The 24,714-nt window shown below is 41.9% G+C and overlaps 1 protein-coding gene and 1 long non-coding RNA gene across 5 annotated transcripts; one reads left to right on the forward strand and one right to left on the reverse strand.

Moving 5' to 3' along the window:
• The first annotated feature begins 573 nt into the window (after nt 1-573).
• On the forward strand, nt 574-1,313 carry LOC112845330 (uncharacterized). The gene is made up of 2 exons (XR_003218150.1): nt 574-614; nt 1,101-1,313. It is a non-coding gene; the product is annotated as an uncharacterized LOC112845330 (long non-coding RNA).
• Nucleotides 1,314-18,956: 17,643 nt separating this feature from the next.
• Nucleotides 18,957-24,113, reverse strand: LOC112845331 (cilia- and flagella-associated protein 251-like). Of its 4 annotated transcripts, none has more exons than XM_025904764.1 (8): nt 24,083-24,113; nt 23,469-23,616; nt 21,511-21,591; nt 21,071-21,151; nt 20,613-20,693; nt 20,377-20,457; nt 20,158-20,196; nt 19,009-19,112 (listed from the first exon to the last, which is right to left on the reverse strand). In XM_025904764.1, the coding sequence occupies exons 2-7, from the start codon at nt 23,577-23,579 to the stop codon at nt 20,173-20,175; spliced, it is 459 nt and encodes a 152-aa protein (XP_025760549.1). In that variant the 5' UTR covers nt 23,580-23,616; nt 24,083-24,113; the 3' UTR covers nt 19,009-19,112; nt 20,158-20,172. The 4 variants fall into 4 exon arrangements, with proteins under 4 accessions (XP_025760546.1, XP_025760549.1, XP_025760547.1 ...); XM_025904762.1 differs by having other exon boundaries at nt 20,158-20,199; XM_025904761.1 differs by lacking the exon at nt 20,158-20,196 and having other exon boundaries at nt 18,957-19,112.
• Nucleotides 24,114-24,714: the final 601 nt, after the last annotated feature.

Consider the following 24,714-nt stretch of genomic DNA (forward strand, 5'->3'; position numbering starts at 1 on the left):
CATTGTACTCTTATCTAAAAAAAAAAAAAACCCAATTTATACTCCTAAATGTCATCTTGTTGTGATTTTTTTTTTTTTTTTTTTTCCTGCAGATTCCAGAGACTCTGTGAGGCCACTATTACAAGGCAAGTTTGAAAATCTTGGAATTTCACAGTTTACATGGTATAACAAATATATGTGACAGGCAAAAACTAGTAAACACTTTTAGCAGTTACAAGAACTAACAAATGAATATCCAACAACAGGGAATAGAAATACATTGTACTGCCAATACTTTGGTTTATTCTTTGTATGACTTGAAAATCAGGCTTTAGGGAAAACTAAATGACATGTTTCTATCATCAATTACATGAAGTAAACACACAAGCACTTGCATACACATTTAAGACATGAGACACGCTAATTCCATCTCTTAAAATGTGTCTATAGGTGAGACGCTTTGCGTTGATTGGTGCTGCTGGACCACACTGGAGGTGCGAGTCCGCCGTGTAATGGTTTATGCCATTACAAAGGAGCTGGCCTCTGTACTCAACTGGGCAGGGGAAAAAAAACCAAGGACCAGACAAAGCAAAAAAGGGCATTTAAAGAGACAGCGCTGTGCAGATGCATATTTGGTAAGTTTGAACATTTATTGTAGTTTTATGAGCCTAAAGTGAACAATAAAGGGATCAATTGATGTGCTGGGTGCGTTTCACATTTCCTATGTTTTTTTTTTTGCTATATTACTTTGTCTTTCTTAATAACAAGACTTTCATGTCCGGTTAATCTGGAGATGGAGTCTTTGGTCTTCGGCTTGTTTTGTCCTCGGGTTGTACACTTTGTACAGCCCGAGGACCCCATGTTTTCTTTTCTTTTTTTTTTTTAAAGGATACACGGCACACCATGCTAAGACATATCACATTTTCAGCTTATAGCTCTTTGGGAATCAAATGCAGCAGTTTGCTGATTTCCGCCTGGTGACTTTCATGTTTATCAGCCTAGGAGTTTACATACTTTCTCCCTGCTGAAGACAATTAACAAGAGCTTATTCATGTGCTCTAATTCCCTTTTTTTTTGTCTTTGTTTTTTTTTGTGTGTGTGTGTGTCTATTTTTGTCCTAGATGGCCTGGCGCAGCAGGTAGGAGCGAACTCTATGTCTGAGTTGGTCTTTGCTTAAGCAGTCCAGAAATGGCTCAGATATGCTCCAGATCGTATGGGTGGCGCGCAGGATGCACATTATCCATCCCCATCCCGGAGTAAATAATAAAAAGTGACGTGAAACATAGAAATGTAAATAGGAAACTTTGTCTTTTAATAAAGTATTTTGCAAATGATACATGTCTATTGACCTTTTTTGGGTTTTTTTTGGTTTTTTTTCAATAAAAAGCAACTGTGCAAAAGAGGTGGAAAATTAACACCATAGCTCAACAGTGTTTCAATATCAGAATCTGACATTGTTTCAATGTCAACAGTATTTGAAAATATAACGTCGAATCAATGTCAGGTTTCAACATTGATTCAACATTGACGTTGTTTCAACGTTAAAAATGGGTGCAAGAGTGACGTTGGGTCAACGTCACACTTCAACGTTGCTTCAATGACGTCGCCTGATATTGACTCAACATTGTTTCAATGTTTCCTTGCTATCTGGGATTCCACCAAGCCTGGTAGCGATTCGAACTCAGCGAGTGTAAGACAAGTGTTTGTTAGCGGAGGGGGGCTAATCGCGTCTGTTTGCCTTTTTCCAGGAAACGAGCGAGACGGAAAGATGAGAGGAGAGACGTCACTATTCACGAGAGTTGTGTGGACACACGAGGGGAGCACTGAAGGGACTTTGCACTGTGGATAACTGTGGATTGGCTTCACTGTAAATAAAGACACTGTTCAACTTTAACGAGAGGTCCGCGTCTGGGTTCTCTTACTCACCACCCCGTAACACTAGGGATGGCTTTTTAAGTAGACTTAGCTAATTATAGGCCAATATCCAACCTTCCTTTCATATCAAAAATCCTTGAAAGAGTAGTTGTCAAACAGCTTACAGATCATCTGCAGAGGAATGGCTTATTTGAAGAGTTTCAGTCAAGTTTCAGAGCTCATCACAGCACAGAAACAGCTTTATTGAATGTTACAAATGATCTTCTTATGGCCTCTGACAGTGGACTCATCTCTGTGCTTGTCCTGCTAGACCTTAGTGCAGCGTTCTATACTGTCGACCATAATATTCTATTAGCGCAATTAGAGCACGCTATAGGTATTACAGGTACTGAACTGCAGTGGTTTGTATCATATCTATCTAATAGACGCCATTTCTCTTTGGCTCGTGGCGAAGGCGGTCGCACTTTTCTCCTCTCCTCTCCTCCCTCCTTTATCTTCCCTGCTTAGCCTCTTGTGTACTTGTTTAGTCTCGTGTATTTTGTATTACTTTTCCCTGGAACACTCTCTCACAGTCTGTTCTCTAAAACCTAAAGAAGAATCATGGATTTGATCAACTGGTCCCTGAATGCAATTGACTCCCTTTTCTCAACGAGAAGTCTGGGCTCAGGTGAGCCTGAGTGTTGAAGATATCTACCTATTCGGAACCATGATAACAAGGTTCTTGCTGATCGGAGCTGGCTTGCCCCTGGCTTATTGAAGATTAAAGAAAGCGGAATCGGCTGTTCAAAACCCCACAAGGCTGCCCGCTGGGATTGAGTTGATGGGATGAGTGGTGAGTTCTCAAAATGGGCTCACTGAGTGCAGCACGGATAAGATCTTGGAGAAGCTTATGACTGCCGTGAACACTCAGAATAAGACCTCGAGCGAAAACTTGATTACATCTTGGAGAAGCACTCAGAATAAGACCTCTGAGCAAATAATTGATTACATCTTGGAGAAGCTCACTGCGGTCATGATTTCTCAGAATCTTCTCTTTGAGCACAAGGACAACATCACGGAGCGTAAGTTTGATAACATCATGGAGAAGCTCACTGCTCTCCAACAGGAGATTGAGAGATCAGTCTCGGACTGTTAGAACAGCTTTGAAATTCACATGAGTTGTTCGCACTAAAGTAAAAACCACCATCACTTCATGCAGCTACCACTTCAGTGCCAGCTGTGATCTCAAGGCTGAAGCTGAACAAAAACACCCTGATAACAGACTGTGCTTAGACTGTTCTTCCTATCCTACGCATGGCCACCTGATTTGGCTGGAAGACTGTTTACTTAGCCTGGCAGGGGGAAGTACACTGTCTCAGCTGAACTCTGGACACATACACACATAAACATACACTGATACATGTCTGTGAAGGTTCTCAGTCATCCAGGTCATTGTAGTCAAAGGAGTTTGCAAAGAAAAGCATCTGGACTTGTTTAAGTTGCTTGAAGACGTTTCACCTCTCATCCGAGAAGCTTCTTCAGTTCTAAGGTCAAATGGCCGAGAGTCCCAGATTTAAACCCACTGGGAGTATCCCCCCAAAGAGGGACAAAGGACCCCCTGATGATCCTCTAATCCAGTGGTTCCCAAACTTTTTTTTGCCAGGCCCCCCTTTGTTTTACAAGAAAAATGTTCGCGCCCCCCACCACCTAACCCCCCGCCGCACAAACACATCCTCCAAACACACACACCCATATTTTGTTTACAAACTTCATTGCGGTTTATTTCACACCTCAAACATTTAGTAAACAATTAAGCAAATAAATGGCAATAAATTACAGGTAGTAATAAAATATACTACTAACTCTTTTATGCTACGTCCATACCTACACGGGTATTTTTGAAAACGCAGCTGTTTCTATGCGTTTGGGCCTTTCGTTCACACGTAAGCGGCGTTGCGATTCACCGAAAACGGAGATTATTTAAAACAAAAAATGCCTCTCTGTGCAAAATGGGTTCAAAAACAAAAACAGCTGTGGGATACTGTTAGTCCGTGATTTGAACCGGGGGGAACAAATTACGCCAGGATCAGCCTGATATTATTTGTATCCCACTGTAACTTTACTGTATAAAGAGCTAACATCTCCAAAATGTCAGGAGTAGTTAGTCATTACAAGAAGTGTTTGTGAACTAAAAATCAAGAATGTGGGATACTGTTTGGCCGTGATTTGGAGAGCCCAGCGGATGCTCCCGACGCAGGGAAAACTAATTTTGCAGGGGAGACCTACCTTGGCACTTGTGCAGGTGAAGCCAAAGGGAAGATATGGTTCACCATATTTTCTAGTCTTTGGCTTGGAAGGAAGTTGGTTTGGAAACATATTTGGCGATGCTTCATCTCCTGCTTTGCGTTTGTGTGGGAGTCCCGTTGTTCTGTCCTTATTGTGCGTCCCTTTGCCCAACTTGACAGACAGCTAACGGTTTCAATGAACATAGGAGGCGGAAGTAAGTTTGAGGCTTTTTACTTCGTCAGTAGTTCAATGATTGACATCCTTTTCTTCCCGTAAAACTAAAAACAAACACAAAGTAAATGTCACAAGATGTATTTTCCTTTTAACTCACACTTCTAGGATATGAACTACACTGTTATATAGAATGCGTAATCACCAGCGACTCAGTAGTGATCACAATACAACTTAGCGAGTTTAGCTTCCTCAAAGATAAACATAACAGATGAAATTGGTTTCTAAACAAATCTATGTAATAGAAATGCACCAAATAAACTTGTAAACATGTTGTACATTAATACTCACAAGCAATAACTCTCCAAGGCAGAAATGTTTTAAAGAGCATCTAAGGCGACAAACAGCATATTCTGCAGGCTAACAAGCGACCAGCTTCCTGTTTCCTCTACCCACAGGAACACAGAAAAACCCCACCAAAATATAAGCTTGTGAGTATTCCCACTATGACCAGCAGAGGGTGCTGAAGAGAAAGAACCTATGCATGTCATAACACCCGTCAAAAACCTGTCCATTATGCTAGCAGTGTCCAAGCGTTCTTTGTTTTTTTCTTTTCATACCGCGCCCCCCTGCAATGGCTCTGCGCCCCCCCCTAGGGGGTGGGCCCCACACTTTGGGAACCTCTGCTCTAATCACATGCGCCAAGGTGTGAAAGCGGGTGTGGGACCTAATCAGCCAGGGTTTCGGGTGAGCTCATTGTGAAACCTGGCCCCACCTTGTCATGTGATTTCCTGAGGTCAGATGGCCCAGGATGTGAGTGGGCATTAAGGCGTTTGGGGAGGGAACTCAAAACTGGATTATAGATGGCAGACAGTTGGTGTCGTAAACCACCGCCTCTGTTCAAAGATGGTCCCTTACAGTGGACATAGATGGGCTCTTTCACTCCTCTTTCAAACCATCTGTCCTCTCTGTCCAAAATGTGAACATTGGCATCCTTTCAAGGATGCCAATGTTCACAACAGGGGCGGTGGTTTATGACACCAACTGCCTGAGTTCCTTTTTCTCCTTGTCTTTCCTCATGTTGTGTATTTTCCATTGTTATACCTCTCTGACCTATCTTCCCCATGTGATGTTTGTGTAATGTATCTATGTTCGGAAGGGTAAGATGGCGCTGGCACGGCTGGCAGCCTTAACCCAATTTCCCTCGGGATGAATAAAGTATGATCATTCAATCAATCAATCAATCAATTTGTGCATGTAAATGGAGAGTCCTCTTCTCACACTAAGGTCAATTATGGTGTTCCACAGGGTTCAGTGCCAGGACCAGTTCTGTTTACATTATACATGCTTCCCTTAGGCCAGGGGTGTCCAAAGTCCATTTTTAATTGGCCCTCAAGTAATTTTATAAATAGAATAGAATATGGCCCGCACTTCAACTTTTGCTTGAGTGTATTGCACTTCTTAGTTTTAACACCAGGGGGAGCTACTGTTGATCAAGGCAGTTGCTCCACCAAAAAGGACAATCACAGAAGAAATTTACCCCCAAGTTACCAAACATGGCAGAACCAAAGAAGCGAAAGGTAGAAAGTGAATGCAGAAAATTTCAGACACGGTGGGAGAGTGAATATTTCTTAAAAGAATTCAAGGGGACGTGTGTCTGTTTGATCTGCACTGAAACTGTGGCAGTTATGAAAGAGTATAATGTACGACGTATTTATGAAACCAAACATCAGGCCTATGCATCCTACACTGGTGCTGAGCGAGAGCAGAAATTAAAGCAAAGGGTAGCTATCCTGCAGGGTCAGCAACAGTATTTTTTTCGTGCTCAAATTGTCCAGGGAAAGGCTCCAATAGTCAGCTATGAGGTCGCCCAACTCATCGTAAGACAAAGCAAGCCTTTTTCAGATGGAGACCTCATAAAACACGGCCTCGTTAAAGTCACCGAAATAATGTGCCCGGAAAAAGTGCAGGACTTCAACAACGTCAGCATGTCCAGAAGTACAGTTGTGCCACGCATTGAAGAGTCGTCAGCCAACATTAAACTGCAACTGTCTGATAAAGCTTGTGCTTTTGATTTTTACTCCATCGCATGCGATGAGAGCACCGATGCCACAGACACCGCACAGCTGCTAATTTTTTTTGCGGGGAGTGGACGAGAGCACGAGCGCTTTAGGTGAGTAAAAAATATATTCCACAGTACCCGTGTGTTAATGTGCAGGTACACATGCTTCAAATATCAATAATGTGCATCAATTCTGTCACTACCCTGCTTTTGCGCATGTAATGGAATTTCTTTCACTTATGTATTAATCACGTTATTGTAATGCCTTGGTGATTTTAACATGTCTGACACTCATACTTAAGACAAATGGTAGGGGGTGTAGTAAGGATGTTGGGGGAAACAGGAACTCCAGAGGACCAGTCTTTTGTCTCTTCAAGGACTCTGGGAGGTAGCAAGGGAGTGTGAATCTTAAGGTGTGAAACAGCTGTGTACTGCCTTTTGTTTAACTGAGAGCCACACTAGGCTCAGTGAGACTCTGCTGACCCTGCCCCGTGGTCATGCAGGCTCTCCACAAGCTTGGTTTTCTGTTCTCTGTGTGTTTGGATTAAAGAATGTTAGCTACCGCTCACCGCTCATCTGCAGGCTTTATTTAAGTGGAAAACTTCCACAACACGCACCACTTTCTTATATGCGTTTTTCTTGTTAACACACAGAGTACACACCGCTGTGCACAGCGCACGCACACGCAAAGTCAGCTGATCTCATCTGATGCAGATCTGCTCCTTGATCAAGTGACATTTGTCTGGATTTTTGGCACGAGTGGCGTACGATCAGCACCGCGGCTGGATGGCCCGATTTACATACCTAGCGCAGCTGATACTCACCAGAATAATTTACTAAAATTATATGCACTCCTGTTATTAAGTCCAGTTCAGTCTGTAAATGTTGATAACCGTTTCAAACGAACATTAATAGGTGTGTTGCTAAGCCTAAGAACTTAAATAACAAGCTTGAAATATACCCGTCCCATTTTCCCCTTTATTGTTTTTTCTCTGTGCTGTAAATCTTCTGTCCAAGAAGAAATCTGCTGCTGTTCTGAGAATGAGCTACCAAAGCTTTGTTCTGAATAAATCAATAAAGATCCATTTATGGAGAGCTGTGATGAAGGCAGTTTTGTCTTTAATTATATGCAACAATATAACACATTTGACCAATTTTAAATGATTTTTCTAACTTTAATACGCTACAGTTAAGGTTTTATACCTAATTTCTAGTAAGTGGCCCAGCCCCTCCTATATTTGTATGTATGTGGCCCTCAGTGAAAAAAGTTTGGACACCCCTGCCTTAGGCAGTATCATTAGAAGACATAGCATACATTTTCACTGCTATGCAGATGGCACCCAACTCTATCTATCCATGAAGCCAGATAACACACACCAATTAGTTAAACTGCAGGAATGTCTTAAAGACATAAAGACCTGGATGGCCGCTAACTTTCCGCTTCTTAATTCAGATAAAACTGAGGTTATTGTACTCGGCCCGAAAATCTTAGAAATATGGTATCTAAGCAGATTCTTACTCTGGATGGCATTACCTTGGCCTCCAGTAATGCTGTGAGGAACCTTGGAGTCATTTTTGACCAGGACATGTCCTTCAATGCACATATTAAACAAATATGTAAGACTGCTTTCTTCCATTTGCGCAACATCTCTAAAATTAGAAATATCCTGTCTCAGAGTGATGCTGAAAAACTAGTTCATGCATTTATTACTTCTAGGCTGGACTACTGTAATTCATTATTATCAGAAGTCCTAAAAACTACCTGAAAAGCCTTCAGTTAATCCAAAATGCTGCAGCAAGGGTACTGACAGAGACAAGAAAGAGAGAGCATATTTCTCCTGTATTGGCTTCCCTTCATTGGCTTCCTGTTAAATCCAGAATTGAATTCAAAATCCTGCTCCTCACATACAAGGTCTTAAATAATAAGGCCCCATCTTATCTTAATGGCCTTGTAGTACCATATCACCCTATTAGAGGACTTTGCTCTCGCACTGCAGGTCTACTTGTTGTTCCTAGCGTAATTAAAAGTAGAATGGGAGGCAGAGCCTTCAGTTTTCAGGCCCCTCTTCTGTGGAACCAGCTTCCAGTTTGGATTCGGGAGACAGACACTATCTCTACTTTCAAATTAGGCATAAAATTTTCCTTTTTGTTAAAGCATATAGTTAGGGCTGGGCCAGGTGACCCTGAATCCTCCCTTACTTATGCTGCAATAGACATAGTCTGCTGGGGGATTCCCATGATGCATTGAGGTTTTCCTTTCCAGTCACCTTTCTCACTCACTATGTGTTAATAGACCTCTCTGCATCGAATCAAAGCTGTTATTAATCTCTGTCTCTCGTCCACAGCATGTCTGTCATTCTGTTTTCCTTCTCTCACCCCAACCGGTCGCGGCAGATGGCCCCGCCACTCCCTGAGCCTGGTTCTGCCAGAGGTTTCTCCTGTTAAAAAGGGAGTTTTTCCTTACCACTGTCGCCAAAGTGCTTGCTCATAGGGGGTCATATGATTGTTGGATTTTTCTCTTTATCTATTTTTGTACAATCTACTGTACAATATAAAGTGCCTTGAGGCGACTGCTGTTGCGGTTTGGCGCTATATAAATAAATTGAATTGAAAATTGAAATTGAAAATTTGTGTCTGCATTAAAAGGCTGTTTAAATGTAGGACGAACTAGAAAGGCCAGAGGTTAAAATCTCTGAACACTCATCCACACACAGATGCAATCACACACACAGAAACCTACTCACTGACACACAAAATACAAATATAAATAATAATAATAATAAAAAAAAACACTAAGTCTATCTTTGCAATACATTATGGGTCCTCAAAATTACACCCTTTTTTTACTCATCTTCTCTAGCTCCCACACCCAACATATGCTATACTGCCCCAAAGGTCTCTTCCAGATCTTCCAGGGTTATGGCTGTTCGTAACACCTAGTATTTGTGTATGAAACCAAACATCGCTTTACTTAACTGACTTATGAGTAAAGTTTGTTAAAACTTTTCCTGCCATCTCTGCACTCGGTTCTGCACTTGGGTTCAGTTTTGGTACAGGCCTTCGGCCCCCTTTAATGGTACGATCTGGCCAAGAGCAGAATGGACCCAGCAGAACCTGTGAGAGCTGCATTTGCCAAGTAGGCAGTGGCCATAGGCAGTCACGAACAGGAATTACAGGGGGTAAGTGCCCAGGGCGACGCCATTAGTGAGACCCAGTCAGAAACCTTAGCATGAATTCAGACCATACAGGTTAGCCACCTGTTCCGTCTGCACCTCCGTCAGCCACGCTCACTCACCCCCACTACGACTTATCCGCAAATGTTCCTGTTACCATCTATCAATGTGGTCCCAGCCTTTTGGGACACTGCGCTCCCAGAGCCCAAAACATATTCTGGGGAGCAAGGTAGCTGCGGAGCTTTTTCATGCCCCCTCTCTTCAGCACAACAATATTATGATGTCGGGGACAGGCTCTGATGGATGAATGCTCTCCGATGCATCCATCAGAGTGTGAATGTGGTTAGACAGCACTCAGTTTAGAGTCAGCGCTTGTGAGAATGGGTGTGACTGGGTGATTGTGGCATGTTGTATAGAGTGCTTTGAGTGCTCTGGGAGAGTACAGAAGCGCTATGTAAGAATCAGTCCATTTACCATTTACTCAAATATGTATACTGTAATTTATACAGTTTTTACAGTATGCATCACTTTTGGGATATTATGGGACTTACTTGTACAAAGTTGTATCACAATTCTTTGACTCTTTGTAGCATCCATCATCTGGACTGACGTGTACCAGCTCAAATTTGGCTGTACTTTTTGCCCATCCTCCCTCATCGTTAGACCATGGTTGACCACAAGGTCATCCAAAGTGGCTTTGATCTCCTCAGAGATTATCCTCAGAGATCATCGAGTTAAATATGGGGAATGGAGTTTAATAGACTAAGTTTCATCATCCGAGCGACATACGATATGCTACTTTCCCCAATAAATCTGCCGCTGTGGTTAGGCAAGGACCCAACCTGCTCCCCGTGTACTGTCCCAGCCACACTCAAGCACATCTTGGTTGGTTGTAGGACTAGCCTTACTCAGGGCAGATACACATGGAGACATAACAAGGTTCTCAGGTGTATAGCCGAGAAAGTTGAGCGCAAAAGAAAATCCATCAATTCTCAACCTTTCACAAAACAAGAGGAGCATCAGTTTTCATCAGCATTTGTCTGGGAGGGAGATAAGCTGAGGACAAGCCCCTCTACCCTGGACCTGTGCCCGCTGAAGGTTGCCAGGGATTGGATGCAAGTGGACTTGGATCAGAGGCTAATTTTTCCCACAGAGATCGTAACAACTACTCTGCGACCAGACCTCGTCCTTTGGTCTAACTCCCAAAAACTCGTGTACGTCATTGAGCTGACGGTACCATGGGAGGAAGCAATTGATGAAGCATTTGAGCGTAAGAAGCTGTGGTATGCCAACTTGGCAGCTAAGGCAGAGGACGGAGGTTGGAAGATCAAGGTGCGCCCGGTGGAAGTGGGGTGCAGGGACTTTGTTGCCAGTAAAAGAGCAAAACTGCTTAGAGAGATTTGGATCAGGGGACAGGCGCAATGACAGGCTATAAGAGAATTAGCTAAGACTGCTGAGAGGACCAGTCACTGGCTATGGCTAAAAAGGGCTGAGATCACTTGGGCAGCTAAGGCAGTCAGCTAACTGCAAGACACAGATTGACAGGATTGATTGACCCGTGGTGGGCCTGCCTCAACAGGTGGCGTAAAAAAGGGTAAAACATAACATTAGAAGTTTTGCTGGCTGACTGATACAGCTGTCTCAGGGCCTCCTGGGTACTGTGTAGTTAACCTAATGGTAGTGAAAACAAAAAGAGGAATTAGAGAATAGGAAAGAAAAATGTTGCTCTCTTCTCCCCTCTGCTCTTCTTCCCTTTTCTGGAAGGCAGTGGGGAGGTAGCGCGTACAGCCCGATCTGGCAGGGAGGTGTGGGCAGTGTTGGTCAAGTTACTTGAAAAAAGTAATCAGTTACTAATTACTGATTACTTCCCCCAAAAAGTAATCCCGTTACTTTACTGATTACTTATTTTCAAAAGTAATTAATTACTTAGTTACTTAGTTACTTTTTAAAAACACGATTTACAACCTGAATAGGTGATAAAGCGATAGATCTTTCAGCCAAATTCTACTTTTTCTGCATAATTCATCATACAAAATGTAATCAAATGGAAAAGTCTCTTTTTAAAACTTGTTTTATTAGTTTTAATCTTTTAACTTTATGCATCAAGCAAAAATTAAATTATATGCAACATTCTCTGACTGGAAGAAATTTGTTTAACATTTAAACCTATTTTCTGCACATTCGAGCACATAAAATAAAATATTTTTTTGTGTTTACACTCACTCTTTCAAATAGATGCAAGTAAAACACAGCAGAAAATAAATAAAATCAAAGACTCAGCGGTCCTGTTGCTCTATTTTCACCTGTAAAGCAGGGCTGGGGTAGGCGGAGGTTTACCCTGGTGCAGGTGTGCTGCAGCGGTGAGTGGAAGAATCCGCGAGTTTCTCTGTGAATTTCACATTACGTTGTAGTACACTCGGTGCTTGCTTGGAAGTTTAGGGGTTTTTTCGCTGTAAAAAGAAGTTTTCTTCCCACGCACAATGGACACTAATGTTTTTGTCACTTTTTATGGAATCAAACTCAAAATAAGGTCAGTACTTCCACGCTTTAAACGCTGCATGCTACACTCTGTCCCGCACTCGATATATTATCCATTGTTGATCTGCAGACAGCTTTTGCCACGAACGTCGCACTCGCTTACGTCACTGTCATGAGACGTTCTCGCAAAAAATCACGGTTTTAGTAACGCAGTAACGCAGCGTTCCTACGTGAAAGTAACGGTAATCTAATTACCGTTTTTGCAATAGTAATCCCTTACATTACTCGTTACTTGAAAAAAGTAATCAGATTACAGTAACGCGTTACTTGTAACGCGTTACTGCCCATCTCTGGGTGTGGGAAACCAGATCGGGTGCCCCCCTTCCGGCTCTCCTCTCTGCTCTCTCCTATCTTGTCCCTTTTGTCTTACTTCTCTCTATCACCTGTTCTATCCCTTTGGAGAAATAAGTCTCCATAAATGTTAAAGAGGTAAGAATTATTATTATTAATATAATAATTATTATTTCTCAGTTGCAGTGAATAGATAGAAGAAAATAAACTGCAGAAAACTAAACAAACTAAACAAGAAAGAAGAAATAACAATTTAACATAAGTTAAGTTGAGGCACAAAACGATGTGTGCCACTGGTAAAGTTTCTGGGCTGCCTTTCCTCATAACAGCCATCCCTCAAGATTTTCTCCATTTAAAACAATGCAATATAAGGGAATGTAAAATCTAGTCCTTTTACTGAATCTGGGCCTTCATCCTACCTGTGCTCCTCTTACTCTCACTCCTGTGGCTCTGCCTCTGTTTCCAATGTTGGCATATATTGCTCCAAAACAGAAGAGCTCATCTGTTGCCCTTTTATAAAGCTCTGATTTCTTAATTATGTGTGAAAGGTAGGGATGGGTATCGAAAACCGGTTCTTGTTGAGAACCGGTTCCCACTGTTTCAATTCCTTGGAATCGTTTGCCATTTTTGCAAACGATTCCCTTATCGATTCCAGTCGCCCCGAATGACGTAACCACGTTGCGGAGCGTCGGAGCGTACCTGGCAGGAAACACTGCGCCTAAGCGGCTCAAACGCTTAAAAGTTTGTTTATACTTTACGAGAACGGAAGCCAACAGGGCAACTTGCAATACTTGCAAAGTAGATATTTCATTTAGGGAGGAAACACTACGAATATGCAAAAGCATTTGCTCACAAAACACGCGATGAACTTAAATGAATGTCTTTAAATCCACTCCGGACTCGTGAATCTCAACCCAGCAGCAGCATCGGTAACGTTTGCACGTCATCTCCCGTTAATGCGGCAAGTAAATAATCAACTAACAGTGCATATTATGTTAGCGCGATCTGCTTTATTACAAAACCTGCCATTGTGCATTTAGATGACCATGATGAGACAGACAGACAGAGTCTGGCTGGCGCTCGCTGGCAGTTGTCGCTGCAGTCTACCGGTAGCATCTCTTTTCAGGCCCGAATGTCACCGAGCAGTGACTAGTTTGTGGTCAAAACCTTGCAGCCATTTGCCACAGCAGATGGTAAGTGAATGTGTTTAATTGTAGGCAGGGACATTACTGGATATTCTTGTGTAATTGCTACAGAATAATTTATGTTATACTTTGTTATTGCTACAGAAGAATATTTATTTTATTATTTTACGTTTACAATTTTCCCCGGGGACCCTGTGACACCCCATTGAAGAGCCGTAGGCTGTGGATCTCTTAAGATCTCACTGTTGGGTTTGTAAGGCCATGTTACTCCTAAATTTCTATCTTGTTGAAAGAGAAGATATAAAACAGTTCTAAGCTAATCGACCTTAGTGTTCTCCTTTTTAAAAACAAGAATCGATAAGAGAATCGATAAAGAATCGAATCGTTAAAGAAAATCGAAAATGGAATCGGAATCGTTAAAATCTTATCAATACCCATCCCTAGTGAAAGGTGTTTAGCCATGTGATGAGTTAGTATGCAGAGTAGGGCAACTGAGTTTACAATTTTGAATGACAGTGTGTTTCTTGTGCAAACAAGAGGTTGTCTTGATGAAAATTATACCAAATGCAGATGATTGTATGTAGTGTTTTGTCAAAAATGTGTTTTAAAACTGCAATTTGAGTGAAAAGAATTGTGCTTGTAGTTTAGCAGAATTGATTCAGGGGGTTGGTGCATTAGTTACATGTTGTAGTCACTGTGTCTGACATACAAATAATTGTGTGTAAACAATTGGAAAAAACTGTAATCTCTGGCTCTCTTCCACAGCATGTGTTTTATCCTGTCTTCCTTCTCTCACCCCAACCAGTGGCGGCTGACGGCCACCCCTCCCTGAGCCTGGATCTGCCGGAGGTTTCTTCCTGTTAAAAGGAATTTTTCCTTGCCACTGTCACCAGACTGCTTGCTGTTAGGGGGTCTGTGGTGGGGTTGTGGTCCCTGGCGCAGCTGCAGAAGAGGAGTAGTGCAGTGAGTTCAAGAGGGCGGTACCGGGAGGCAGGTGAGCCACAGGTGATGACGATTGTTGATGACAGTGTTTCCCTTCTTTTTGTCTATATAGTGATGGCAGAGTCGAGCAGGAGGCACGCTGGACCGGAACATACTGTTTCCTGTATGCAGAGTAGTCAAATAAAAAACATTACTTGTGAACACAAACCCCGTGTGTATTGCATTTGTTACAGGGTCATATGATTGTTGGGTTTTTTTCTTCTGTATTATTGTAGGGTTTGCCTTGAGTTGACTGTATAAATAAAATTGAACTGAATTTTGCTATACATGGAGGTGGAAGGTCTATGACCGGCAGCCTTATACCAGAAATATTTTATTGGAGGCAATGGGACACACCTGCGATGACATAACGGTGGATTCTTGTCAAAGCTGGGTTTGGCACACAAGATGGTTTTTCCCACACTGCTTGGCAAGGGAGAATATTGCCTGTGATGTGGGTTTCCTACTAACTACATGTCCTGAATGCTGTGTCTTCAGTTATTCAATGCAGAGTCTAATGAGTCCTCCGTGCTGAATATATTTTTACTTGCTCCATTTATGATGTGAACATACTGTTTGGTATTGAACATAGGATAATTTGTTTTGAGGTGATAGTTTCATTTTGACAGAAAAGTCTGGGGTGTTGTGACTGTAGTTAATTTTTGATTTGTGTTTACGGTTTTGAGAAAATGACTGGAGGTTTCAAGAAATGTGTTTTAGCAATTTAGAAAAACTGTAATACCCGACTGAGTTGGGCTTTGAATGACTTGGAACTTTGAAAACTCATGGAGGCCCAATCATTGGGCAAAAACTCAAGTTCAACCATCTTACCCATTTTCTGAACCAGTTCCTCTCAAGGTCCACTTAGAGTTAGATCTTGCTAAAAGATCACAAAAATCATGTGACATCTCTCTAATGACAAGAAAAATAGGTGATTGACCACTTTTTTCATCCTATATGAATATTACTGAGGCTTGTTCAGTCCAATTTGGGTACACTGAATTGTACTCATTTTAAATGTAAAGATTAGGTCTTCCTGAAATCATATTTGTCAGTCTAACTCAATACGATGTGACCTAAAGTTTGAGCCAATAGTAATAGGGTTGTATAAGACCATCTTCTCAGTATAAATGGAATAAAAAACCCAACATCTGCCACTGAGATGCTTCATTTTAGACAAAAGAGCATAACAAAGAAAATAAAAGCAATACATTCAGATCAGGAACAAATAGTTCAAACATAAAAAGGAAATGCATTGGGGCCCCACCATTTGGGTGAAAGAACAGGTACAACCTTCCGTAATGTTCACCTGGACAATTTCCTTTCAGAGGCCATATGGGGTCCAAAACAATGGTGGGTCAATTCAGTGTCCCGCACAGATCATCCAGTGTTATTTGTAGTCAAACTTGTAATCACTTTATAGTTCATACTTCATACCCAATACTCATATCTGTTATTATCCTCCGTCTCTCTTCCACAGCATGTCTTTCATCCTGTTTTCCTTCTCTCACCCCAACCGGTCGCGGCAGATGGCTGCCCCTCCCTGACCCTGGTTCTGCCGGAGGTTTCTTCCTGTTAAAAGGGAGTTTTTCCTTCCCACTGTCGCCAAAGTGCTTGCTCATAGGGGGTCATATGATTGTTGGGTTTTTCTCTGTATTTATTATTGTGTGATCTACTGTACAATATAAAGCGCCTTGAGGCGACTTTTGTTGTGATTTGGCGCTATATAAATAAAATTGAATTGAATTGAATACCCTGGAAGACCACCAAGTCATTGGTTCAGGTATGTGGATGACACCTGGGTGAAAATTAAATCTCAGGATTCACGGATCACGGATCACCTACAGGCCAGTGGACACTCTTTCAATGATGAGGATGTACACATCCTGGACAGGGAGGAACGCTGGTTTGAGCACGGAGTCAAGGAGGTGAACTAAAATGGGTGAAAACTGGTTTGAAATACTTGGGTGTTTACTTGAGGTATCACATGGAGGTCATGAAAAATTGGGAAAGTGTTGTTGAACCGAAGGAGGGTAGGTTAAAAAAATAACATTTCTTTAACCTAAGTGGCTTTTACCACTTACCATCTTACAGTGGTTGCACACTTATTATTAACAATCTTATTGTATAATCGTTGTGGTACTGTTTAGCAGATTTGGAACCCTCACCCAACCGACTGATGAAATTACAGATTTTTATTTTAAGCTTTTTTCTTGACAGACTGCACGGTGTTCCTCAAAGTGTTTTGTTTTTGCAAAAGGAAGAAGAAGGGCAAGGCTAGATTCATTTAGAACGTAGAAAAGCAGCTTTCAGGTTACATTTTTTACAGAGCTTTATGTATGGGGATCAAAATATTTTGTGGAGGCAGGTTGGAACGGTTCGCAGCCAAGTGTGAAGCGGTGGGAATGAGAATCAGCAACTCCAAATCTGAGGCCATGGTCCTCAGCCAGAACAGGGTGGAGTGCCCACTCCGGGTCAGGGACGAGACCCTGCCCCAAGTGGAGGAGTTTAAGTATCTCGGGGTCTTGTTCACAAGTCATGGGAGAAGGGAGCCGGAGATTGACAGACGGATTGGTGCAGCGGCTGCAGTGATGCGGACACTGTACCGGTCTGTTGTTGTGAAGAGAGCTTAGTGTAAAAGTGAAGCTCTCAATTTACCAGTCGATCTACGCCCCTACCCTCACCTATGGTCACGAGCTGTGGGTAGTGACCGAAAGAACGAGATCTCGAATACAAGCGGCAGAAATGGGCTTCCTCTGAAGGGTGGCTGGCCTCTCCCTTAGAGATAGGGTGAGAAGTTCGGCCATTCAGGAGGGGCTCAGAGTAGAGCCGCTGTTCCTCCACATCAAAAGGATCCAGTTGAGGTGGTTCGGGCATCTGACAAGGATACCCCCTGGGCGCCTCCTGGGTGTCCCACCGGGAGGAGGCCCCGGGGCAGACCCAGGACACGCTGGAGAGACGATATCTCTCAGCTGGCCTGGGACCACCTTGGTGTTCCCCCGGATAAGCTGGAGGAGGTGTCTGGGGAGAGGGAGGTCTGGGCTTCTCTGCTTGGGCTGCTGCCTCCGCGACCCGGCCCCGGATAAGAGGAAGAAAATGGATGGATGGATGGATGGATGTCACAGAATGCTTATTTTCAAAAGTTGGTAATTTGGGGTTCGGTAAAACTTGTTTTTTTTTTATCACTCAAGCTATGTTGTAAAGTGCTTGTCACCTTTCTATGTTAGTGTGTGCTACGTTCCCCTAAAAGGGTCCAGGAAAGTAACAAAGAGTTTTATTAAAGTTTCTAATAATAACTCACCCAAAAGAGACAGACAAGCCACTATCACAATTTAAAGAAACAAAACAAAACTCAAGTGTTGGTCAGTAAACTGAAAAGTAAGTCAAAAAGAGATTAGCGACCAAACACACACCAGAGCTCACCTTTCTCTGCCCTTAAATACCTTTAATTGCTGCTGGGAGTCAGCTGTACAAAAGAAAAAAGTGGCAAGAGAGATGGTAGGACACACCCACACAGGCAACTTCAGGAGGAGGCCCCTGCCATAACAGTTTGTTAAAAGCTTGGAGGCTGAAGGAAACCGAAAAACTTGGGATATCTATATCTTTACTTTGGCTTTTATTGGAACCTATCCTAAAGGGATCTCGTTTAGGTTCATCCTGGGATGATGTGATAATGTTGTCAGAGCGTCTGATGAAAAAGAGAGTTACCACTGTAAGGCATTTGCTTGAACTTATTGGAGCCAAAATGGAAGATGTTGTCTCCTTGACAAGGGGACTGGAGGTTTGCTCTCTCCAGATAGTAGGCTTGCTGCTGACCAAATTCAAGCATGTTTTATCATAAGATGATAAAAAAAACTACTGGATGGTCTAATGGAATTTTAATACCTGATAAAACACAGTTTCTTAAAATTGTACATAAAGACACAGCTGAAGGATTTTGAAAGTCTGGGTTCTTTTTCAGAGAAGGAGAAATATCTATGAACACTGCTGGATTTGGTGAATGGGAAGATATTGTATAAGAGTTTCGTTAAGGCTCTAAACAAAAAGTTAAGAGATAAAAACGATACACCTAGTAAAGATCATTTTAAAGTTGGTTTTGATGTGAAACCTGTATGGTGGTTGATCTCCATTGGCTTCTCCACTCAAATGAAAGCAACCAACATTTCATTATTGTGTTTGGAACGACCCAGCATCTTAATATGAACATTTTTTTTTGACCCAATGCTTACATAGAAGGCGATATTTCTTAAATTACTAGTTACTTCCTCTAGATACCAATAATTATGAATAAAAATACTAAAATTAAAGTATTGTTAAATAAGATTTTTAAGTTTGCTATTTACTCTTCATAAACACAAGTCCACAGATCTGAAATATCTTTATTTTATTTGACATTTAGAACACAGATATTAACAAATGCGTCATAAAAAAAAGTCTTATTTAGCAAAAACATAAAGAACTTTGTTTCCTTGAAGGGTGTTTTGAACTTTTTTTGTGACTAAGCCTTTAAGGGTACCCGCCCCCCAACACAAACTTGAAATGATGAAACCATAAAAACTTTGAACATCTGTCCAGACATGGCAGTTGGATGTCCTGGTCATCCACTGGAACTGTGACATCCATGTCTTCTGGCTGTGACACAAAAGCGAAACAGTAAAGACATATTTAGGGCATGTGACCATTCCATATAACAAAGATGCTCACATGTAAATCAGTGTCTTCTCAACATGTCTTGTAAAGTAGGGAGGATCTGTGTATGGTTACTCAGTTAAATCTACCTAAACCCATACATGTCCCTGTTACGACCCCCTCTGCTAGGCGTCAGGGGAGGAGTAACATACACAAGCCCCGAACACAAAACTGAGTAAAGAAGGGTTTTAATAACAAACTTTAAACAGAAAACCGACAGGGCTGTTCAACAGACCGCTGGGCAAACAATTATTATATAAAGACAAAAGAAAAGACAAGAGTAAAAGCTAAAGGTTAACTAAGGCAAGCTGGCGGCACACAAAATATACGCTAAGAGTAAACTAAGGCGAGCCAGCATCACAATATTCTACTCACAGCCAGCTAGCAGCTCAAAGCTCTAGTCAGGCTAAGTTCAAGCATACACCAGGGTTTAACAAAGTTCAGAAATATGAACAAGTTCAACAAAGGTTGACGAGAGAGGCACGAAGGGCAAACTGCATGTTCAGTCCTAAGCAGCTGCCACTGAGTGAAGGACCTCCAGCCTTTTGTATTCCCCAGTAAATGCAGGCAGCCGTGTCATTGGTCCGTTGTGTTCAAGGCTCCTGCAGCAGCCAATGGTGTGAGTGGTCTGGCACACTCTAATCTGCATGTAGTTGAGGCGGGCATAGGTCCGGGGCCAGCCAATCCCCCGTGAGTCCTGAAACACTGTGATTTGCATGGAGGAAGGCGGGGCCACCTGAGGCCAGAGGCCGTAACAGTCCCTCAAGATTTAAGCTTTTATGTTTTAATTAGATGTGAGTTAAGCCACATGCACACCAACAACACTTAAGAGCCTCCACTTCCTAATAATCTGACAATAAATTGGATTCCGTTACTCTGTTATGCCAAGTCCCAGCTTAAAGAAAACATCTGCTATAGCCAATGATGCACCCAGGAAATGTGATTCAGAACCACTACAACACAATGACCAGACTGATAGCACTCTCACCATCTTTTTTGGGCCTCAGAAAGATGTCACCGTGGGTTCCTGCTTACAAACATAGATCGTGGCATTTGCAGTTTAGTTTTCTTATCAAGGTGTTTATACAGTAGATTAACTCACATACACTTAGTACATCATGAGTACATCATGCAAGTTAAACGTATACAAGCCATCCACTTGTCCAACTCATCTATGCACAATTAAAACCAGTTTACTCCCACTTACCTCTACTTCATCTGTGTGCATCGATCCCCACTCATATGATCCACTATCCCCTGAGTTTACTTTCTCTGAGAACCTTTCCTCCTAAAGACCCAAAAGACTGTTTTATAATTCAAATACTTATACACAGAAAAGGGATCGTTTTCTTCATGATTGCACCTTATATGGTGTTATTTTATGTGAGTTGATATATAACTAATTAATCTGTACAACACTAAAACTAGTTTAGTCAGACTCACCTCATTCTCACGTGGGGTTGGCACACTTTTCTCACCCAAATCACTATCCTCTGACTTTCCTTTTTGCAAGGAACTCACCTCCTAAAAATTAAAAGACAATTTTAAAATTCAAAAGGCAAATAAACAGTAACTGGATTTTTCTTCTCACTAAAAATGGCAAAAGAGCACAAGTTTTTTATCACTATGTTCAAAGAAATATGAAAAATAAAGTATATCACTGGACTGTCTTTCTCCACACAAACAGAAAGTAAGAGGTTAGAATTCTCAATACTTTGCCAACTGACTGATTATATCAGCTTTTCTTCATCAGGCAATACTGAACCTGATTACTAAGCACTTATGCGGAGAAAATGGATTGTTTTCTTGATGATTTTACCTTTCATTGTGTAATTCTGTGTTAGTTCATGTGTAACTCCAATTAATCTACATCACACTGAAAGTAGTTTAGTCCCACTCACCTCTTCTTCCTGCTGGGTCTCCACACTCTTCTCAATCAATCCGCTATCCTCTGACTTTCCTTTTTCCAAGGAACTCACCTCCTAAAAATTAAAATTCAAAAGGCAAATAAACAGTAACTGGATTTTTCTTCTCACTAAAAATGGCAAAAGAGCACAAGATTTTTTTTTATCACTATGTTCAAAGAAATATGAAATACAAAGTAAATCACTGGACTGTCTTTCTCCACACAAATAGAAAGTAAGAGATTAGTACTTTGCCAACTGACTGATTACATCAGCTTTCCTTCATCAGTCAATACTGAACCTGATTACTAAATACTTACACAGAGAAAATGGATTGTTTTCTTGATGATTTTACCTTTCATTGTGTAATTCTGTGTTAGTTCATGTGCAACTCCAATTAATCTTTACCACATTGAAAGTAGTTCAGTCCCACTAACCTCTTCTTTATGCTGGGTCTCCACACTCTTCTCACCGAATCCACAATCCTCTGACTTTCCTTTTTGCAAGTAAGTCACATCCTAAAGAGTAAAATACAATTTTAAAATTCAAGTGGCATATACGACCCCTATGACAAGACCATTGAGGGAACATGGTATCCCCTTAGCTTGCTGGCTGTATGTTGGGGTTTCTGCCAGTAAAGGAGAGGGTTTTTTCCCCTGTGCCTCCAGGTCGGGGAATGGCACCTGATCTTCGCCTGCACTTATGCACCGAGTGGCGGTTTAGAGCATCCAGCCTTCTTGGAGTCCCTGGGTGGGGTACTGGAGGGTGCTCCGCCTGGTGATTCTGTTGTCCTCCTTGGAGACGTCAGTGCTCATGTGGGCATTGACAGCAAGACCTGGAGGTGCATGATTGGGAGGAACATCATTCCGGATCATGCACCCGAGCGCTATTTTGTTCTTGGAATTCTATGTAAACCACAGTTTGGCCATAACGAGCACCAAGTTCGAACATAAGAGTGTCCATCAGTGCACGTGGCACCATGCTCTGGGCTGCAGGTCGATGATCGATTTTAAAATCATATCACCAGACCTGAGGCCATATGTTCTGGACACTCGGATAAAGAGAGGGGCTGAGCTGTCAACTGATCACCACGTGGTGGTAAGTTGGATCAGGTGGCGGGGGAGGGGATACTGGACAGACCTGGTGTGCCTAAAAGTATAGTGAGGGTGTGCTGGGAATGCCTAGCAGAGGCCCCTGGTCCACGAGATCTTCAACGCATCTGGTCATGGAAAACTGAATCAGCTCTTCATACTCTCGAGGACACTTGAGGGTGCATGGGAGTTTGATGAACATACATGTGTTTTGTGGACTTGGAGTAGGCATTCAACCATGTCCCTTGGGGTGTCCTGTGGGGGGGCTCCAGGAGTATGGGGTGTCTGATGTGGACGTTGTCCCGGTCTGTTGTGGTGAAGAGAGAGCTGAGTGTAAAAGCTCTTAATTTACTGGTTGATCTACGTCCCTACCCTCACCTATGGTCACGAGCTGTGGGTAGTGACTGAGAGAACGAGATCGCGGATACAAGTGGTGGAAATGAGCTTCGAAGAGTGGCTGGCCTCTCCTTTAGCGATAGGGTACGAAGTTTGGCCATCTGAGACGGGCTCAGAGTAGAGCCCTTCTCCTCCACATCAAAAGGAGCCAGTTGAGGTGGTTCGGGCATCTGACAAGGATGCCTCCTGGGTGAGGTGTTCTGGGCATGTCCCACCGGGAGGAGGCCAAGCTTATATCTCTCAGCTGGCCTGGGAATGCCTCAGTGTTCCCCTGGACATGCTGGAGAAGGTGGCTGGGGAGAGGGAGGTCTGGGCTTCTCTGCTTGGGGTCCTGCCCTCGCGACCCAGCCCCGGGTAAGTGGAAGAAGATGGACGGATGGATGGATGGATGGATGGATGGAGTGGCTTTTTCTTCTTACTAAAAATGGTAAAATAGCACGGGTTTTCTCTATCACTATGTTCAAAATATTTGGGCCACTAAATTATGAAATATAAAGTAAATCACTGGAGTGTCTTAAGACAGTACTTTGGGTATTCCCTGGCCCCCTCTCTCTCTCTATATATATGCGTATAATTATTCTTTGTTTTCTTTTCCCCGGATTAGGCGTTCTTTCTTCCTTTTAGTTTGTTTCTTTTGTGTTCCTTTTTCATATTTTTGTTTGTATGTATTATAAATTTGGAAAAAGTACAAAATAAAAAGTTTAAAAAAAAATCACTGGAGTGTCTTTCTCCACAGAAACAGAATGTAAGAGGTTAGAGGTTGGTAATTCTCAATACTTTGCCAACTGATTGATTACATCAGCTTTCTTTTATCAGTCAATTCTGCGTACTAAGAAGCTACAAAGAGAAATTGATAATTTGAGTTAATGTGTAACTTCAGTTAATCTATACAACACTGTAACACTCACCTCTTCTTCACCCTGGGTCTTGACACCCTTCTCACCCAATCCACTATCCTCTGACTTACTTTCCCCACAGAACCTCTTCTGTCCACCACGGGTAATTGTACCACGACTCATGACAGCACTTCAACCACTCTCTGGGTTGTAGTAGGAACTGAAATGGTTAGGCATGTAAAATTGGAATATTTTTGTATCACAATGTGTTCACATCAAACTAAGTGATTTCAGAGTATATATTGATATTAGTATTATATATATTAATAAATATATCACAGCTGAAACAAGATCTTTTTTTTTCTCAATTTCAAATGAGATATTTCCATAAGAAAGAAATACTTAGATGCATTTACTTTCATGAGTCATGAGTCATAAATTGCATTTATCATTTCTTTTTTAATGTTATAATCAAGATAAAACACCATTATACAGAGATGTCATTACAGTAATACATTTTGTCGGATAAAACACCATTTGACTGTTAGGCTCCTTTAAAGGAAAATGTGGATTTTGGGTTCACAGAACAAATGGGGGAGCTAAAATAAGCTATCAAACAGTACTTAAGCAAAAACAAAAAAAAATAAACACAAATAAAACAAAAATAAACTGTTTTTAACTCTTACCAGGAGATGAAAAGCCAGGTGGTGAAGACGGTAATTCGAAGTGGATGACCAGAAACAAGACCTTAACAAGCTATCAACTACAGCCAATCAGAAGACAGGCTGGTCCATGACTTTGTCACATGATACCTGAGAGGAGGGTGGGGGATGGGTGAAGTTGGAGCGTTGATTGACGGGATGGTGATTTCTTTCAATTTCAAAGTCCCATATACCCAAAACTCAAGCTAAATTATATTACATAGCTATATATAGCTACGTTAAAGCAGGTGTCAGCGTACTTTCATTCTTGGACCTCCAAAAAGTAAGCGATTGCTTAAAACTACTTTCTCACTATGTAAATAATAAAACATCAAATATCCACGATTTAGACCCTTCAAGGTAAACAATAACAACACACTGAATTAGTCTTTAAATTGTTTGGAACTTTGAAGGCTGAGGGAGGCTCTTTTTGGAGCATGATACATATGTATCATGCTATGCATTTGGTGAATGGGAGGGTATTGCATAAGAGTTGCTTTAAGGCTCTAAACGAAAAGTTAAGAGGTAAAAAATAGTACACCTAGTAGAGATCGTTTTAAAGTTAGTTTTGATCTGACACCTGTATGGGCGTTGCACTACAAGCCTCCATTGACTAA

This window comes from Oreochromis niloticus, unplaced genomic scaffold (assembly GCF_001858045.2).
Source record: "Oreochromis niloticus isolate F11D_XX unplaced genomic scaffold, O_niloticus_UMD_NMBU tig00006736_pilon, whole genome shotgun sequence".
In the NCBI taxonomy this organism is placed as follows: Eukaryota; Metazoa; Chordata; class Actinopteri; order Cichliformes; family Cichlidae; genus Oreochromis; species Oreochromis niloticus.

What these genes read in the sequence shown, in the direction of transcription:
- LOC112845331 (XM_025904761.1), bottom strand. Translation starts at nt 23,579, where the DNA reads ATGAGTCGTGGTACAATTACCCGTGGTGGACAGAAGAGGTTCTGTGGG. An exon ending in AGACCCAGCATAAAGAAGAG is followed by an intron (nt 21,152 to 21,510) that starts GTTAGTGGGACT and finishes TTTAATTTTTAG; the next exon opens with GAGGTGAGTTCCTTGGAAAA. An exon ending in TGCACACAGATGAAGTAGAG is followed by an intron (nt 19,113 to 20,376) that starts GTAAGTGGGAGT and finishes TTTGTGTCACAG; the next exon opens with CCAGAAGACATGGATGTCAC.